General features: G+C 42.0%; 1 protein-coding gene across 1 annotated transcript; it reads right to left on the reverse strand.

The window, feature by feature from the left end:
- Window positions 1-10355: 10355 nt before the first annotated feature.
- On the reverse strand, window positions 10356-17306 carry LOC116773443 (ELAV-like protein 4). The gene is made up of 2 exons (XM_061528728.1): window positions 12517-17306; window positions 10356-12223 (listed from the first exon to the last, which is right to left on the reverse strand). The coding sequence occupies exon 1, from the start codon at window positions 17222-17224 to the stop codon at window positions 16163-16165; it is 1062 nt and encodes a 353-aa protein (XP_061384712.1). The 5' UTR covers window positions 17225-17306; the 3' UTR covers window positions 10356-12223; window positions 12517-16162.
- Between the last annotated feature and the right edge of the window lie 2576 nt (window positions 17307-19882).

Consider the following 19882-nt stretch of genomic DNA (forward strand, 5'->3'; position numbering starts at 1 on the left):
GCTTTTCGTTTGCTTTCGTGTTTGTTAGAAGTTGTTGTGAGTGTGGTTGAGATGATGAGTGAGAGAGAGTATGATGGTGGGGGGGGTTCCCGGGGGGAAATACCGGGTAAGGAGATGAAGGAGAGTGTGTTTGCGGATGACTCAATGTCATCGCGCCCGGAATCGGTGTTAGGAGCCAAACGGCTGTTCTCGGACGTATCTGGTTCCGACACCGAGACCGGGGGTGGGATGTTTCGGGGTCCGGTAGTGTCGGGAAGGCGGGGCCGCGGCCGTACGCTGGCGAGAGCCCGCAAATTTTTAAGGGAAAGGAAGGAGGAGGAGTCGGAGGCTGCCTTCGACTCCTGCCTCGAAAAGAGGCTCCGAAAGGAGAGTGACGGGGGTGGGAAGGCGAAGGGGAAGGGGAGGGAGGTCCCTTTGGACCTGCAAGCAATGGGGGCGGAGGCGATAAAGGTCGAGGCCGAGAAAAGCCTCGACCTTATCAAAGAGTTGGTGGGAAAGAGTAGAAACCTCAAAGGGGGCTACTCGTCCCGAATTATGAAGGCCTCTGCCTTCCTGAGGGAGTCCCTGGATGCGCTCGTATCGCGCACCGAGGCTGAAGAGACCCACCGCCTCAGAGCCGACATTGGTCGGCTCCAGAGGGAGAACGCGGGTCTCAAAGAAGAGGTACGCGCTCACCGTCTCCAATACGAGGAGATGATGAGGGAGAGGGCGGCGGCGGTTAAGGCAGGTGGGCCGGTCGGCCAGGACCAGCTTCAGGCGCTTGAAGCAAACATCGCCAGGTTGGTGGGCAACCTGGTGGATGGACGGCTGACCGCGTTGGAGTCCCGGCTTAGGCGGGAAGAGGTCGCCCGCCCTCCCCTGGCGGGAGATAACTCGGCCGTCGCCATGGCTGCCAGAGCGGCGATCCGCCAGGCGGCCATACAAAGAGGGGCCAAATCCTCAGCCCCTTTACCGGCGTCACCGGCACCGGTAATATTAGTGTCAGAGGATGATTTCCCTTCCCTCCCTGCGCCCTCCAAGGGGAAGGCCAAGAAATCAAAGGGGGGGAAGGAGGTTGCCTGGACCGCCTTCGGTCCATCCACCTCCGGTGGAAGGGCTGAGGCGATAACTGCCGGGGCCGGGGCCGTTGCGGCGGGGTGGACGGAGGTGGTCCGCCGCAAGGCCCTCAAAAAGAAGGAAGTGGTGCCGGTACCCAAAACACCGGCGCCACAACCAAAAAAGAAGGCGGGCCCTAAGGAGGGCCCCAAGAAAGTGGCGCTCCCACGCTCACAGGCCGTAATGTTGAAGTTACGGCCTGAAGCAGCGGCTAAGGGGGCGACCTACTTGTCGGTCCTCTTAAGGGCCGAGAGGGAGGTAAATACGAAGGAGCTGGGTATCGGGCCCCTGAAAATCCGTTCATCGGCAACAGGGGCCCGCATCATCGAGGTGCCCGGCTCAGCCAGCGCGGACAAAGCCGACGCTTTGGCCGCTAAGCTAAAGTCTGTGCTGGCGGAGGAGGCGGAGGTGTCGAGGCCCGTGAAATTCACGGACGTAAGAGTAACGGGCCTCAACGACGCGACGACCGCGGACCGGCTGATAGCCGCGGTCGCGCAGGAGGGGGGCTGCACCGAGGCCCAGGTCAGGGTTCGTAGCGTGCGACCTGGGCCTCGCGGCACAGGCTCCGCCCTGGTGGAGGTGCCGGCTGCGGCGGCTAAAAAGCTGCTGCAGCTGGGCAGCCTGTCAGTCGGGTGGAGCCAGGTGCGGCTCTCGCACATGGAGGCGCGACCCAAGCACTGCTTCAAGTGCTTGGGAACGGGGCACGTCGCGGCCGCGTGCCCCAGTCCAAAAGACCGCAGCGGTTTGTGCTACCGCTGCGGCAAGGAGGGCCACAAGTCCGCCCAGTGCTCCGCGTCACCGCGCTGCGCTGTGTGCGCTGACGCGAGCAAGCCGGCGGACCATGTTATGGGGGGTCATTCGTGCCGCCCCCCATCCACCCGTGGGAAACTCCCGGCCCAGCCACAAAGGGCGGGGGTTTCGAGGCGGGCGTCGGGAGCTGAGATGTCCGAATAATGGCTGGACATCTCAGTTTCCTGCAGGCCAACGGGAACCACTCCGCCGGGGCTCAGGACCTCTTCCTGCAGTCTATGGTGGAGTGGGCCGTTGACGTGGCGGTCATAGCGGAGCCGTACTATGTCCCTGCCCTACCTCATTGGGCGGGAGACAGGGGCGGCTCCGTGGCGATCGTCACGCGGCCGGGCGCCGTGCCCCCCCTCGCAGTCAAGGAGAGGGGCCACGGGTATGTGGCGGCGGTTCGGGGGGAGATTGCCATAGTCGGGGTATATTTCTCTCCGAACCGCGACCTGCCGGCCTTTGAGAGATTTCTCGACTCTCTCGGGCCGGTGGTAGGGCAGTTAGCGCCTCTACAGGTGGTTGTGATGGGGGACCTCAACGCCAAGTCCACGGCGTGGGGAAATCCCCTCACAACACCCAGAGGGAGGGAGCTGGAGGAATGGGCGCTAACTGCCGGGCTGTCCCTACTCAACACGGGGACAGTCCAGACGTGCGTGCGACGGTTGGGAGGTTCAGTGGTGGACGTCTCGTTCGCCACTCCGACCATCGCACGCAGAGTGGAGGGATGGAGGGTTGAGGCAGGAGTGGAGACGCTTTCGGACCACCGCTACATACGGTTCGAAGTGTCTGCCACTCCTGCCGGTCGCCGGAGTCCAGCGTCGAGTACCTCGTCGTCCCGGGAGAGAAGTCGGTTCCCGCGTTGGGCCCTGTCAAGGCTCAACCGGGAGCTGGCTGAGGAAGCGGCCGTTGTCGGCCGCTGGAGTCTCCCGGGGAGTGAAGAGTTGGGGGTGGACGAGGGGGCTAGTCGCTTTGGGGACGTTCTCAATAACATCTGCAGAGCGGCGATGCCCCCCGTTGGACGTCCACCCCCGCGGGGTGCGGTGTACTGGTGGTCGGACCACATTTCCGACCTCCGGGTCGCCTGCAACGGGGCCAGGAGGGCATATACCCGGAGCAGGCGACGCCGCCCCCAGGACGAGGAGCGTGATGGCCGGCTGTACAGGGTCTACGTGGCGAAAAAGTTGATCCTGCAGCAGGCCATCTGCCGAGCCAAAGAGGCAGCCTGGCTGGAGCTGGTGGAGGGGCTCGATCGAGACCCCTGGGGCCGACCGTACAAGCGGGCGCGGAACAAAATCTGCGCCCAGTCGGCCCCCATCACGGAGGTGCTCCAGCCGGCTGTTGTGAGGGGGATCGTCGGGGAACTCTTCCCCGACGCCCCGGCGGGATTCACTCCCCCCAGAATGGCTCGGCAGACGCTGGAAGAGGGCGACCGCGTTCCGCCCACCGTCACGGAGGCTGAAATGGAGGCGATTCTGGCTCGCCTCCAGAGTAAGAAGAGCGCACCGGGTCCGGACGGGGTGCACGGGAGGGTTCTGGCCCTCTCCCTGGTGCACCTCGGAGGAGCCCTCAGGGAACTGTTCGACCTCTGTCTGAGGTCCGAGCAGTTCCCGAGGGCCTGGAAGGAAGGCCGGCTATGCCTACTTCCGAAAGGCAGCCGGCGTCCGGACTCGGCTTCGGCGGTGCGACCGGTGGTTGTGCTGAACGAGGCGGGGAAGGCTTTTGAGAAGATTATAGCCACCCGTCTCGTTCGGCACCTGGAGGAAGGCTCGGGACCGGGACTTTCAGAGTCCCAGTTCGGGTTCCGAGCCCACCGGTCGACCGTTGATGCCCTCAAACGCCTGAGGGCGGTGACGGAAGAGGCGGAACGCAGAGGAGAGGTAGTGTTGGCGGTGTCGTTGGACATCGCCAACGCCTTCAACAGCCTCCCACACAGCGCGATACAGGCGGCACTCGTATACTTCGGAGTGCCCCTGTATCTGAGGAGGCTGTTAGGCAGCTACCTCTCCCAGAGGAGGGTGGCAGTCGAGAACCGGAGGGGGTCCATAGAGTGGTGGACAGTCGACAACGGCGTTCCACAGGGTTCGGTATTGGGACCTGTCCTGTGGAACGTCGGGTATGACTGGGTCCTGCGGAGCCGCCTCCTCCCCGGGATGGGTGTCATATGCTACGCTGATGACACCCTCGTCTTATCCCGGGGACGGAGCTACAAGGAGGCGGCGCGGCTGGCCGAGGTCGGAACTGCTCTCGTGGTCAGCCGCATAGAGAGGTTGGGGCTTCGGGTCAGAATCGACAAGACCGAAGCCCTCCTCTTCCGCGGGACTGGGCGGAAAGGACCCCCGCCGGGTGCCACCCTCCTCATAGGAGGAGGGAGGGTCAGGGTGAGCCCTACCATGAAATATCTGGGGCTCACCCTTGACGGAGGGTGGACCTTCGTGCCCCATTTCAGAGAGTTGGTGCCGAAGGTCATGAGGACGGCAGGTGCGCTGGGGAAATTCCTCCCGAACCTCGGAGGTCCCAGCGCAGCTTGCAGGCGGCTATACTCTGGGGTCTGTCGGAGTATAGCCACGTACGGTGCTCCCGTTTGGGCTGATCGCCCGATGAGCCGCGGGGTCAAGGCCCTTCTGCGCTCCGCGCAAAGGGCGCCCGCGGTGAGGGTGGTTAGGGGGTACCGTACGGTCTCCTGGGCCGCAGCGACGGCTCTTGCCGGCGATCCGCCTTGGGATCTTGTGGCGTCGGTTCTCGCCGAGGTGTTCTCTTACGTCTCGGGTAGGAGGGCTCTCGGAGAGAACCCTTCGACAGAGGAGATCCGGGCGGTTCGCCGGCAGGGGGAGTCGCGCCTTATGCGGGAGTGGGGGGAGGACCTGGCGGGGCAGCCGTACGGTAAACGTACAACGGCTGCGCTCCGTCCGGTCCTAGAGCGTTGGATGAGGCGGAAACGCAAGCCTCTCACTTTCCGTCTGACGCAGGTTTTCACCGGGCACGGCTGCTTCGGTGACTACTTGTGTCGGGTGGCCAGGAGAGAGCCGGAAGGAGGCTGCCATGAGTGCGGCGCTGCGGTGGACACAGCCCAGCACACCCTCGAGGTGTGCCCGAGATGGGCTGCGCAGCGCCAAGACCTTGTGGCGGCACTCGGCGGAGTGGACTTGTCGCTTTCGAGTGTCGCGGAGAAGATGCTCGAGAGTGACAGGTCCTGGATGGCGGTGTCCTCCTTCTGTGAGACGGTCATGTCCACGAAGGAGGCATCTGAGCGGGAACGGGAGGTTGCGGCTGATGCACCCTCCCTCCGCAGACGACGGACGGGGGCGCGCCGGGGGCGATATCAACGCCTCCTCCAATAGCGCCCCTGCGCCCCGGGCTGGGGTCGGGCTGGTAACCCGGCTCCTGTGAAAGCCCGGCGTCGTCGGGGCGGTCCTAATTGCCGGGATCGCCCCCTTTCTCCGAGGGAGTAAGTCCGGTCTTTGCCAGGACCGGCCAGTCGCTGGTGTGCCCTGTCGCTGACAGATCCGGGGTGCACCAACATAGCGGCCGATGGCTTTCGCAGTGGTTTTAGTGAGTAGGGACCTGCCCAGGTCGAGTCTCACACATCCTCTCCGGCCCCACCAAGGCCGGTGAGACGGCTCGTAAAAAGAGTTTCCCTGCGTCATCAAAAAAAAAAAAAAAAAAAAAAAAAGGCTAGGCTAGGCTTATTACTTACACTAGCTCACGCACTGCGCCGAGGACGTCGAGGGGTGGAAATCCCACATACCCCGGCCGAGTTTCCCCGCGGTCAGAAATCTTTGAAAGATCTCCCCTCGTAAAAAAAATAAAATAAAAAAAGGCTAGGATTAATACGTACTGTTCTTTTCATTTCGATAAAGAAAAATGTTTTAGATTTTTTTTTCATTTACAATTATTAATGTTTATATTATCGTACAGTGAGGGTTATGAAAAGTAATTACTGAGTATATAAAATTTGAAAATAGTCGCTTAGATAGTAAGTATTTGGTTTAATATTTATATTACATGCTTTTGAAAACAATTAAGAATAATCGATCGTATATTATACAGTTAATCGATGTTAAAAGGTTGAATGTAAAAGCAAGATTTATATGTATGCCGACAATAATATATAACTTGGAAGGTAGAGGCGAGCGCTTACCGCGCGTTAGATAGGGGTCCTTTAAACCTACACCTGGGTCGCTAGTCCTAGGCACTGTTGAAGCTCCTCTCCCTGCAACGATAGACCCGACACCCGCACGGTGAATCCATGGAATGCTGAGAGGTTTCGTCTCAAAAAAGATGTATTTTCTTATTTAAAAAACACCACACCAGTATGCTTACCACCTATAAAAAACTTCGATGGGTTATTTCAATTGATTTTGATTGGAAAAGTAGGTGTTTTTCATGTGAAAAAAAGCCGATGAAATGAAGGAAAGATGAAAATTCAAATCGTGAAGACAACAAATCCGCTACGTCACTATTTTAAGTTTGATTTGTGAAGACCAAAGTGAATATTATAGCAATATTGATAGATGAATTGTGGGCGTGATAGATTTAGTAGCTCGGGAAGTTAAGAATCACGTAGATTATTTGACGCGTTTAGGTGATAACCTAAAACGGAGAGAGAAAAAAAATCAAGTATCAATACTAGTAGATGCAGCAATGGAGTTGAGTTTCAAATATATTGAAGAAAATTATTATTGTCGGTTTTCACTGGCAACATTAGAAAATATTGTAATAGTTGACCGGATTCCTGACGATAAAACTATAAAAGTGAAGATAATAATTCATTATCAGGATAAAATTGTATTCTCCAGTCAATTTGGAACAAAAAAATTATGGTTAATAGAAAACATGGTTCAGATGAGAAAGATCACCAAAAGGATAGGGTTGGGAATATGAATTTGGAGTATTGATACCACAAACAGTGACGCAGCGCCCAGCTACAGAATCTTAACTAAAAATTATTTTTTATACAACATGGGTATAAGAGAAATGGATTAAGCTACGAGGCAAATTGCTTAGAATGCAATGTGGTGACAGCTGTACTAACCCTTCACCTACAAACTACATCAACGATATCGATGACGACATGATGAACAATGATGATATGTGTATAGTTTATGATATATTTTATTGTAAATCATTCTTTTTACAATAACGTAATTAATTAGCATTGAAGTTACTCAGCAAAAATAATTTATTATATATTATTTGTCACTATATACACTTTTTAAAACTTCCGCCTCTCATTTTTTAGTAAATTGTTGTTAAAAAAAATTATAATCGAAATAGGCTACTTTTTTATTAGAGGTTTTAATAACGCAGTCTAACACTCGATAAACAGATTCATTGACCGGCCCTGGGTTCCGAGGTTTTACCATTTTTATGCCTTACGGCACTCCCACTAGGCACTATTTTTCATTCTGTTCTACTCAGACAAAAAAGATTTCATTATATATTTCCTAATATAAATTTTAGTTTAAATGTTACCTCATATACTAATTAAATCAATAATTGCAAGAACTTACAATATTTATTTCTTTTTTTTTACACTATGGCTTCATTCGCATTGGAATCGAGGAATTTTTCGCCAATGTCAACATTTTTATTTGTTGGACGAATTATCATCTTGAGTACTGTGTGGAGGAAACACGGAGGAGTTAGTCGAATGGAATAAAGGCACATATTTGTTTTTTTTTTTTACAAAATACTGTAGTTATATTTTGACCAGCACCTAGAACGATAAAAAAATATATAAATCATAATCCAAACATCTTAGTTAGTATAAAATAAATTGTTAATTAAACTGATAAAGTTTTAAATTATTAGATAGAATAATTTTTCATACAAACCAGACAAAAGCACTATAAACCAAACTTAAACAATACTCATCGCCAATTGTTAGTTACTTCAGATGTTATAATAACAAATGTTTTATGGAAGGATGTCAAAAAATTATTGAAGCCAACAAGAATCGTTCAGAAACGCTGTTAATATGTTTAGAATCTGATTATAAGGATTATGGCGGGATTAGACGTCACGTGTAATTAGCTAAGTGCACAATATATTTTCTTTTTCCTTATAACATTAACTAAGCGTACTCTTCTCAGATTTTATTTATTTACTTTATGGTAAATTGGATACAAAAAAAAAAAATTCTTTGTGGAGCCCCTCCGCGAGGAAGAAGTGAAACTTCGTAATGTTGGAATGAAAACAGGAAGGGGTGGACATAGATTTTTAAGGAATTTTTTGTATTTCTTTAAGACAAACTTTTTTAATTCCCTTTCACTCTGTCTCTTTTTATTCCCCTGACCCGGAGCGTTAAACATCTAACGCAACCTTATTGGAAGTTGCATAAGAAGTTTCACTTCAACAATTCCAACTTTTTCGGTTTTTCGTTTTGTGTGGATTTTGTGTACACCATTTTTAAACTTTTTCAAAAGCAGATGAGCTTACTCATTCGTGTATATTTTTGTATGTTTGCGGATAGCTCCGTCCATTATGAGTCGATTTTAATGTTTTTTTTTGTTAAAAAAAGCTGACTTAAGGTTGGTGCTATGATGAGTATACCAGAATCAGATGATGGCCTCTCAGAGAAATAGAGAGGAACTTATGGAACTAGGAAAATTGGCTGCTTACCTTTACTTATGCGATATGAAATGTTGAAATAAAAGGAGGTAAAATAAAATAAAATTTAATACTCAAAATTGTATTTTATCTGATTTAAACATTAATGACTATCTCCTATATTAATATTTACGTACATATGTATGTAATTTATTTGATATTCCGACACATAATTATAAAAAAATAGTTAAGTAAAAAGATATCACAAAATCCGTTTGTGTGACATAAATAATAATCGAATAACCGAACCAATATAGATTTTATTGACAATTAGTGCCTAATATCAGTGAGCTTAGTTGGAGTTTTTATCGTTACTACATACGGGGCGTTAAAAGTATTCAGTCATAAATCTTCGTACTTAATACATTATAGTATTAACGTTGGTTATTGAGTGAGAGACTAATCACGCTTTGTATTAACAGTGCGACGATTTACACGTAAACTATGTTTTCAGCTTGATTTGTGAAAGTATGATCCAATTTTTAATTTATAAAGAGTAAAGTAAGTATTTATTTTTTAGTCTATAATCTATGTGACGCATTTCGCCTTTTTAATTTTTGGTTAAAAATAATTTTCGAATATAGCATAACAGTTTCATATATTCAATAATATAGAATCCATTATATTATTTATAATACAGTTGGTTCTTGTTTTATTTGTGTGACATGAAAATGTTAAAAAATTATAACAAATAAAAAATATTATTATTTACTTTTGAAGTAGGTAATGTTATTTTATTGTGAGATTCCTTCTACATCCAAACTACCACCAAAGTAACATACATACATACATATATATATATAAATATGAATTATTTATACAAAGGAGAATGGCTTTGAAATAAAATGCTGCTGAAGTTATTAACATTTAAATCGCTCTGCTTAACACAACTGTCTTTAACTTAAGGAGATTACTATAGAATCTTGAGGCTTCAGCGCACTTGTTATAAGAGAATATTCTACTCATTTTATTGTAAAAATAAATAAATAAAAATAAGAGTACTTTAAACAAGAAATTGTCTTGAGCTAAGTTTACATTACCATCATAGACAGAGTTTGGACGTGTTTAAGAAATTTACTTTAATCGAATAAAGTGGACAAAAATTATAAAAAAAATCTTCAAACTGTGTGTATTTAGTTTACTATTAAAAAATATGTAGAAAGTATACATACCATTTCTCCTACTCTTCGTTTCAAGGCGACTGAACTTCTTGCGAGTTAACGAGAACTGACACGGTTTCAGTTTTCGTTCGTCAATTATGCCTACTGCAAGTTTGAGTCGTCACTCTTAATATGAAGCGTTAGTTTTTCAACGATAAATCAAACAGGTCGTTCGTTCGGTCATTCGCTTTAGAACTGTTTCTTTATTCTGTTTCCATTCGTTCACAACCATGTGAATGAATGGAAATAGCTTTTACATTACGGCTGATTACAAAGTAACACTATGGCTGCCCTAGTTGGTACTAGCATCCAGGCTGGAGTAAGAAAATTTTTCATTCAAAGTAAATAACAAAATATATTTTCTTTACTATTGAATTTTCTATTTCACTACAAATTATTTACATAAACAAAACATCTAAATATAAAGTAATTTATTAATATTTTATAATAATATTCATAAAAATATCAAAAGTAATTATAATTTGCTTGAGTTTTCTATTTAAAATTATTATTCAAAAAGTACCAAGGAACTGTGATTTAAAATAGAGCCTAGAAAAATCAATTGAAGCCTTACCTCTTCTCAATGTTTTTAACATATTATAGTTAATAAATTAGTACATTATCAACACTAATGGCAAATAGGTAAATGAGATTTTGGGATGTAGAGGTGAAAATAAAAGATTTTAAAGATCGGTTTTTTTTTTTTATATATTTAGAACAAGAAATGTATAGTTACAACCATTGAGGATATTAAATATCGTATTGTAAAACTATGGTATAAAGTGAAGAGAATGTGACAATTTTCATTATTATTTTTTTTTTATATCATTATCATTATTATTATTAATTATCATTCAATTATAATTAATTCCAATAAATTAATAATTATAGACACATAAATGACGCGAAAATATTAATTAATGAATAAATTACATAAAAACAGCCAAATAACCACTACAGATGTAAATATATGGTTAATAATGATTATTTTTAGGTATGAGTATTCTCAAAAGACTATACCGAAATTAACGGTATTAATTTATTTATAAGCTGTTTTCCAAAATGCAATACATTTTATACCGCACGGCGGATGCATATTTGGAAAACCGCATTCTTAAAATATAGGGAACAACATTTAGACTAATATACTTTATACTTACTCTGTTGGTTTTGCAAAGATACGGCGGCGGAGCTGTAAAGCTGTAAAACTGTAAAGCTCTCGAGCTGTAGCTCATCCAATATCCAACCGAACAAAGTATGAATAAAGTTTTTGGGAAGCTGGCACTGAGTTTTTTGACAATTAGGATAAAAGGGATATATTATTTTAACATTTCACTAATAAACATCGATGGGATGGTTTACAAATTATTTTATACGAAAATATTAAAGCCACTCCACACCGGCTGTTATCATAAAAAATAATTACAATATCTCCGCAACAATCACGTCGGTGTGGAGAGACGGCTCAGACCAGACAAACCCGTTCTACTGTATCTTGTGCAAATAAAAATTCTTTCACAAAAGCTATAAAGAAGTAGAGGTAATCGTTTAAACGTACACAATAATAAATATATATATACATATATAGCATAAGATAAGCAACGTGTCCTCTTTGACCACGTTTCACAATATCAACTAAATCTGTTACGTTCAACATAGACGTCTACAGCTTACATTAAATAGATGAAAAGAAACTCCATAGAAATCGGAAGATCATTCGTATCAAATGAGCTAACATATTCAGTTGTTAAAACTTACATTTATCTTACACTGCATTAACGCTAGCCTTAATGGAAGTTTCGAGATTCGTTTGTCAGCGGTTTGGACTATCGGACTATAGGTTTATAGGACTATAGGTTTATAGGTATCACATACTACATTGCACTCCTACGGTATGATTCCCATTCCACCGCCTTCATAGACTTATTAGGCCAGTTTAAATTATTCTGTCATATGATTTCGTTGTTATATAAATATTTTGTTATTCTTCTAAAGGAATGGGAAAAAAACCGTTATGCACTTAAGAGGAATCAACACCGAAAATAACCTAATTAATAGACAGTGAAAATGATATTACATGATTTACACACATATATATGTATATATGTTTATATATATAAATATAATTAAATTCAAAACCTTTCGGTTGACCGAAGCCCCGATGCCAGCTATTTACATATTTATTGCAATCTTCAGCTCTGAGATAAGACGAAAATTACGTTCGGAAATCGTTTTTTTTCCTTTTTATAATCAATCCGCACCGGTATTTTTTCACTGTCTATAAGATATTTGCGATCACATACGGCACCGATTTCATTTTTATATATTATCTGTGCTATTTCTACTGAGGTGTTTTTAAAAAAGTGAAAAATCTTTAGGCATTTTTATAGATATATCTGTCTCAACTGGCTCGGTTTTGAAGCGCTGTCGTATGTTTTCACAAAAATAATGAATGTAAATAGGGAGGCAAAAATTTAGCTTGGAATCGGCTATACTTTATAAAACTATTAAGGAGCGTACGCTAAGCTATACTAGAGAAAGGGGTCCGAAAGACGGGGAAGTACCTGATGAGCAAACACAGTTTTTAATTAATATTTTTAATAATTTTACAACAATATAGCCCTCCCAGTGGTAGGTGTTGCGCGACGCAATTTTCTCTAAAACTCTGACGTATGAAGTAATAGTAACACATTTAGTCGATGTCTCGAATAGTTCACGTTAAAAATATTACAACTTATCGATTAATACGCTTACAACACTAGATGCTTTTTAATTATTGAGCATTTGACTAGAGTTAACGCACCGAGTGTCGTCAATATCGAAAGCTGAAATATTCTTACGTAAACATTAAACTTACGCATTATTTACTATGGAAGATTTCATTTCTTCATTTTGTGTCTTAACTATGGGAATGGCGTAGGGCGCATCCATCATTGTGGTTTGTGCTATGATTGTACCTTAGGCCATTCCGTATCACCCAAATCCAATAATTAAGCTTAATGCGATGCTATTTGCCTCACCCATTACTATATATATTCGGACAGTCAGTCACACAATATCGTCGGAATAATCAATTGATTTACTTATTACATATGGGCATAACCTTGTGTGTACGTGATTGCACGATTCCCACAGAATGATAGTAGAAATGTCAAGCGAGTGTCACGGACGTCAAACTTTGAACTGTCAAATGAGAGGCGCGAAAACACGAGCGGGCATTCCACTTTACGAATTATTATAAAATTACTCTATCATTCTGTGTATCCCTTACCATACTTTTATTAATAAAGATCATTCACCACGTGTAATTTTTTTATTTTTATTTTTATTTTGCTAATTTCACAGCCTCAATGTCAATTAGCCTATGCGTATTAGTATTGTTTCTGGATTGCCAATAATTATGTTAATTTTTTTTTATATAATTTTTAACTTTTTAAAAAATGCATCAAAACACCGTTCAAAAATTAGCTGTTACGCTATTGATAGGTCTGGCTATCCCTTGTCACTTATCGGGGTCAATTCGACTATTTACCTACAAGCCAATGTATTTTTAGTAGTCTTGTAGATATATTGCGATTCCAAAGCATTAATGACTACCGATTTCAGAACGTAGCTTCCGTCACTTCCTTAAGGAACACGTAAGTTCAATGTATCAAATGATTATTGCTTTCAAGCAGCCTTAAATTTTTCTAAACATATTTATGGTTAAGTCGATAGTCATAAACGCCCCAATCACAATATTTAGTAGAACGTTTTGTACGTCCGCCGCTTAAATCTATGTAGATATGAATTTCATATTAGTATATTTAAAATACATATAAAAATATTAAGTTAATTATAATATTGTAGCATACCTACTTGTGTGTAACGGTTAAAAATTCACAATATTTTATTATTGCTTCACCAGTATTTTTTTCATTTATTCTACGCTACACTATTGAGCACTATTAATAATTTATTAATATCGTTATTATTTTTATTATTATTATTTTATGACCGAAAGAACTCGGTGACTGCACAAAACATTCTACTAATATCAGAACCAAGTGACTTTTTTCACATCTTACCAAAATACCAACATTTCCCTCCAAAATATTTAGATTATTTTTTTTTCTTTCACATTAACATTATTATTATCTAAAAAGTCGATGAGTTTACAATACTTTGGTGTTATTGTTTCGTTTCAAACGTTAATTACACGACAATGAAAACAGTAAATAAATCGAAACAGATTATAAATGAATTTAGAAAATAAACACGTTCCGATTGCACGACGAAATAATATCTGTATAATAAAATCGCCCGATATATTTTCTCTAATAAATAAATCAATTTCGGTACCGATTTTGGTACAACATATCAAATAAGTTAAACGCACACCTATTACATACGAAAGGATACATTAAATTGCACATACACTAAATAAATGACGGTATACCTAAACATATAGATTAAAAAAAATGAAGTTACAATCGTCAACATTACTGGTTACAATTCCCGCCTACACTAAGACCGAGAAAAATTCGAACAGCACAAAACAACAACTATATTAACCTAAGATACTACAATTATAGAATTATCGATAAGTTTACAAAAAAAAAAAAACTTGTGCTACACTCTCGGTGTATCGACCGTAAGCTAAAATATTGACACAAGACATCTGTCAGAAAATATAAATGGTAACCTCACAATTCATCTAAACGATACTAAATAACTTATAATTAATTGGAATGTAAGCAAAGCTGGGTCAAATTAAGCGTTTTTTTTTTAAATATTTTTCGTAATTAAATAGATAAAGTAATCGAAATAGTGGCTCGCTCGGTAAAACGAAGGTTACAATAAATAGTAAAGAAGGCGGCGCGCGTCATGTCTACCGACGCCACATCGAGTTATTTATTTAATATATTTTCATTAAATTACTGGCTATCAGTTATTGCACGTTTTACATTTAATTTATAATAAATATATAAATACTTGTAAATTTTAATCTCCATCTTTGGTTAGTAATGAGTACCTATTTAATTAATATCTGAAATATTACAAAACTGTTTTTTTTTACATATATTAAGTATATATTTTTTTTACAAAAATCGTAGGGTCGTTAGGACGGCACGATAATATATCTATTCAAGTTCGATGTTTCTTTTGGGTTCATGGTATTTTGTGTTGGGTGTTTCATCCGACGCGTCTTCTATTTTATTTTATATGTATATTTTTAAACAACATTTTATTTACATTTTTTTTTTCTTTATTTAAACTAAGACAATTAAAGCCTACTTCGAATAGACGCAGGGTCGCATCCATACATTATTAATATAGCAGGTACCGATCATATGTTTAGATATCGATTTTACGATATCTTTAGACTAGTATGCACCATTGTTCCGCAAACTTTCTTGTCACCGGCTAGCGCCGTCTCGCTCTAGCGCGGATGGTGGGAGGGGGACGCCGCTATCCGCTTCGCCCGGCCAGGGAAGCTAAATCGATTTTTCCCATCTTCCTTTGATAGCGCGTGCCATTTTTGACACCGCCCTAAGCGTATTACGATCTCTAGTCACCCCAAAATGTTTCTCAAAAACTAACCTACCTACCAACGGTGGTCGTACATCCCAAACTCGCAATTCCATTACGACAATAATGTCCCTATCATAAGTACGATATATTCGTATGATGTAACCAATGTACGCCACCGGCTTGCACCGTGTCGGCTGACAATCCGTGATCTTTCAAGATTTATTTTTTTAAAATTTTATCAAAACCTATCACAGTTTTTGATTAGTTTTCATTCTTAATTAGATTAATATATGAATTAAATATATGTATAGATAATATATATTCTTCCAATCTTTAACAATAATTCTATTATAGTTGGATCGACGCGTTCACCGCGGATGGCTGTATAGCCGATAGTCTTGGGCTAAGACTTAGCCGCGACCCGCGAGCGACGGACGCGATTATAGTGACAATATATTTGGCAAACATTATCGAATCGAGCCGAGCCGGCCGCTGAACTTCGTAAGATATGATCTCCTAAAATGTGAGAATAGCATTAGGCTATTATTGCTAATTATTTAATTTATAATCGAAAACTATTTCTCGATAACCACAACCTTTCATAAGCGAAGTTGATTGTCATTGTTATTGACTATTTAATATGTATGGTTGTTGTATTAAGAGCATTTGATGCTTCCTCTTATATTATTATTGCGTGCTCGATTCCCATTCAACGTCAGCCATTTCATCCGTACATGCGCATTTCCATTCCGCCATTTTGATTTTCGTGACACTTAACCCAGTTGTACGCGATGGAAATGGCGAACGTCGAACAAAGAGGTACAATGAGCGAATCGATAAAATTTACAATTAAATTACAAAATGGCCGCTAATTGTCGTCTAATAAGACACAATGAACATGTCTGTTTCGGGCGGTGTTATCTTCTATGTTGTATGTATGGGTGCGCGCCTGCTGTGCCGTCCTATCGTCTAGGCCGTGTCCAGACGACTTAGATCGTCTTGATCTTGTTCGTCTTAAAACTGACCTGGAGCACTCTGTTCCCGAGCGTATAGCCGTTCAGGGACTGTATGGCTACCACGGCTTCGTCGTAATTCGTCATTGTTATGAAGCCGTAACCTTTGCATTTGTTGGTCTGCAAGTCGCGGATCACTTTCACGCTCTGGACGGCGCCGAATGGCCCGAACAGCTGCCAGAGGACGTTTTCCTCGGTCTCCGGGGCTAGGTTGTAAACAAAGATACACCACTCGGAGCCGACCGCCCCTGGTAGCACCCCGCCGAGCAGTTCGCCGGCAAGAGGGCTGTAGCGCTGTAGACCTTTATTTATAGCGAGTAGGGACTTGCCTGAGCTGAATCTTCCCAGTGGCGCCGGGAAGCGAAGCGCTGCGGGAAGGTACGCTGCGAGCGGTGCTAACGCTTTTCCGTTGTTGCTTGGATTATTTGCGAATTTCACTGTTATAGGTTCAGTGGCTCCCTTCGGGACCGTTCCGTTTAACTCCTGGATAGCTCTCTCGGCCTCGACGCGTTGATCGAACCTGATGAAGCCGACTCCCTTAGACAGGCCCTGCTCGCCGCCGGTGAATGGACGTCCGCCTGAATTCTCACAGAGTATACGAGATGTGATAATACGACCGTATGGACTGAATAATCTCTCCAACTCTATTTGGGTCATTGTCTTCGGGAGGCCGGAAACGTAGAGATTGGCGCCTTTGATGGCTTCGCTGCTTGGCCTGGCGTACGAGACCTTAATGGTTTTGTTCTGGAGCCGCAGTCCATTGAGGGTGGCGATAGCCTTCTCGGCGTCTTCGGGTCGGTGATAGTTAACAAAGGCATACCCAAGACTCTGTCCGCCGCCGTGTAGCGCGTGGTTCAAGGCGTCCGGGAAGGCCGCTCCTTTGTTCCGGATCAGCTTGCAGGACTCTACTTCGCCGATACTCGAGAACAGGCTTCGTATTTCCTCTTGGGTCATGCTCTGTGGCAGGTAGTTTATGATGAGGTTGGTCTTGGACTCTTCGCCGGAGCCATTTTGCTGTTCACTGTCGCCCTTCGACATGATGGCTTCAAATCATAAACGGAAAGAACGAAAGGGAAACAAAACGCGGTAAAAATAAAACACGGCACGTCCGTTACCGCGGACCGCGCGAACGATTATGCGAGGGTTGGAAGCAGGGTGCGCGCATGTCTAGTTCTATTGATCCTTCCTTACATAACCCCGTTCGTTCACCCCTCCCGGTTGGTATAGTGTCCGAAAAAACCAGATACATCGCATCGATCCTATCCCGGGAACGAGCTCCACGTAACTAGGTACCGTTTACGTTTGCCGAGCGAAAAACGCCCTTATATATACCGAGAACGTACACGCCTCAACCCGTCCCCAGCGACCTAAAAAGCTCTCTACTTGATGTTTAAGCAATAAAATCTGACCTCAAGATTTCTAGAGCGAGTGCTTCTGGATATTCAACGCGTTGTTTTTATAAAACGTATAATTTTCAATTGTTCTTACAGTAATCATGCCAAATACTGTTTGGCAATGTTGTTTAGCGATTGTTTCTCTACTAAAGACATAATCGATTCATATAATAAAAATGCTACCAACAGTTAGGTTTTTATTATCCGTACAAGGAAGAACGAAATATATATTTAAATAAAATATGTTAACTGTGAAAATATTTATAAAAGTAATTAAGTCTGGTTGTTAAGGTTGATGAAATATGGTGATAAAACCAACAAAAAGGAACCTGTTTGTAAAAATATGATCTATTATGTTTTTCTTGGGGATTCATCAGTTAATAAATAATATTTTTATGACATACGAGTTAATATTATATATATGAGGAATGAGAACGATAGTTTCAATGGTTTTAGATCGTTGAATCATTGAATTGATGAAGGCGTAATGTTTTCAATGAGAAATACCTACTCTTTAACATTTCTCTGTGCCGGGAAACTTTAAGTAGCAGAACTATATATATATATATATATATGAATAGAATAATGTCTTCTGGAAACATTTTTTTTGACGCATTGTAGTTCTGCTACTTAAAGTTTCCCAGCACAGATATATATATATATATATATATATGTGATTGTTACATATATCAAATAATACACAAGTGTATATATGTAGGTGGTGTAAATGACTTGTTAGCGTATTGTATATTAATCGGAACGAAAACATTCCGTAGCTTGAACCAATTTATAAAGTTGAGTTACCAGCTAGTTGGCACAGTGCCCAGAAGGCCGTTCAGATGAAATCGAGTCACTTGCCAGATATTATGCTATGTATTCATAACTTTGGGAGTGCACGCACACAAGTACACACATGCACACACACATATAAACGTACATACGCAGATATCTGTTTATAGATAATATGTAATTATTAAGCAAGGGAAATCTTTATTCATCCTCTACGCTACGTTACGTTAATCGATTTTCACCGCAAAAGCTTCAGCGGTCGCTGACATAATTCTCTCTCGAGGAATATTCTAAGTAAATATACATTTAGAGAATACATGTGTGATAAGTATTGCGTTTTTATTATGAGTCTATGTTATGTAAGCTTATTTCTATGGAAAATTCATTTTCAGGTACAACAACGCCGCTATAATATAGACTCACACAAAGAGCGTACCGGTAGTATTTTGCAAGTTAGATTGGCCTGTGGGAGCTTAGCGTGTAAGGTTGTCGCTTGCTTGTACGAAAAAATATTTTGAAAAATATATAGGAATCATTGTTCAATTCAAAATGGCGCTAATTTTAACGTAAACTAGGTACCAATGAAATTACATGTTAGTAGGTAATGTATAACGCTATTTATAAAAATAAATTTGGAGTATCCGGTTGTATTTTATTATAGCATCATTCGGTATATATACCGATCTTTAATTTTATACAATTTTAGAATTATTATACTGTGCGTCTGACTTTTTGTTCCGGCTTATCTCCGAATTGGCTGGATTGATTTTGATGGGATTTTCAGTAGCTCATAGCTGATAAAATAAGGAGTAATTTAGGTTATTTTCATTTCGGAAATTTTATGTTATTTTATTAAAATTATATAAGATATACACTTCCGTGCGGCTGTTGTGGAGCACAGGTAGTCATTCGTCAATCTAAAGCAGTGTCAAATTCCAAGTTATTAATTAAGTAAAAATAACTTAACTATTTATAGATTAAAAACTTGAAAGTGTCAACCCTAACGTAAAACAATTTAAATGGTAATTCTTGCTGCTTTATTCGCCCTATATACAAATATAAATGTTGAAAACAATGTCTCTGTTAGTGGAGTAATTCCCTTAAATAATATCATATGCTCTACAAAATATACACACGTAAAGTAATATAAAATAACAAAAAATAAATATCTAACAACCTATCAGTGATATTTTTGATTTAAAAAAAGAAAATTTTCTTTATCTTTTTATATATAATTATCTTTACCTTTCATTTATATTTCTCAAAAGAATATTTTGGTGAGAAAAATACCCTGTCTGTTGAATGATATCAAAGTATGAATTGTTATATTTTCTTCCTATTTCGGGCCCTTGCGTATCGTAAATTGTATTTACTTATAGATATACACGAAAAACTACCTTATTGCTTTAACTTAAGCTTATATTTTGTTTAAAGCTTTGTACCTGAATAACGTACAATGTAAAAGGAACCTTCACTGAAGAAGGTTAAGTGTATTTCAGAATATTCCTAGCCA

The sequence above is a fragment of the Danaus plexippus genome (assembly GCF_018135715.1).
Source record: "Danaus plexippus chromosome 22 unlocalized genomic scaffold, MEX_DaPlex mxdp_27, whole genome shotgun sequence".
NCBI lineage: Eukaryota > Metazoa > Arthropoda > Insecta > Lepidoptera > Nymphalidae > Danaus > Danaus plexippus.

Excerpts from the sequence above, each read along its gene's own strand:
- LOC116773443 (XM_061528728.1), bottom strand. The coding sequence starts at position 17,224 with ATGTCGAAGGGCGACAGTGAACAGCAAAATGGCTCCGGCGAAGAGTCC.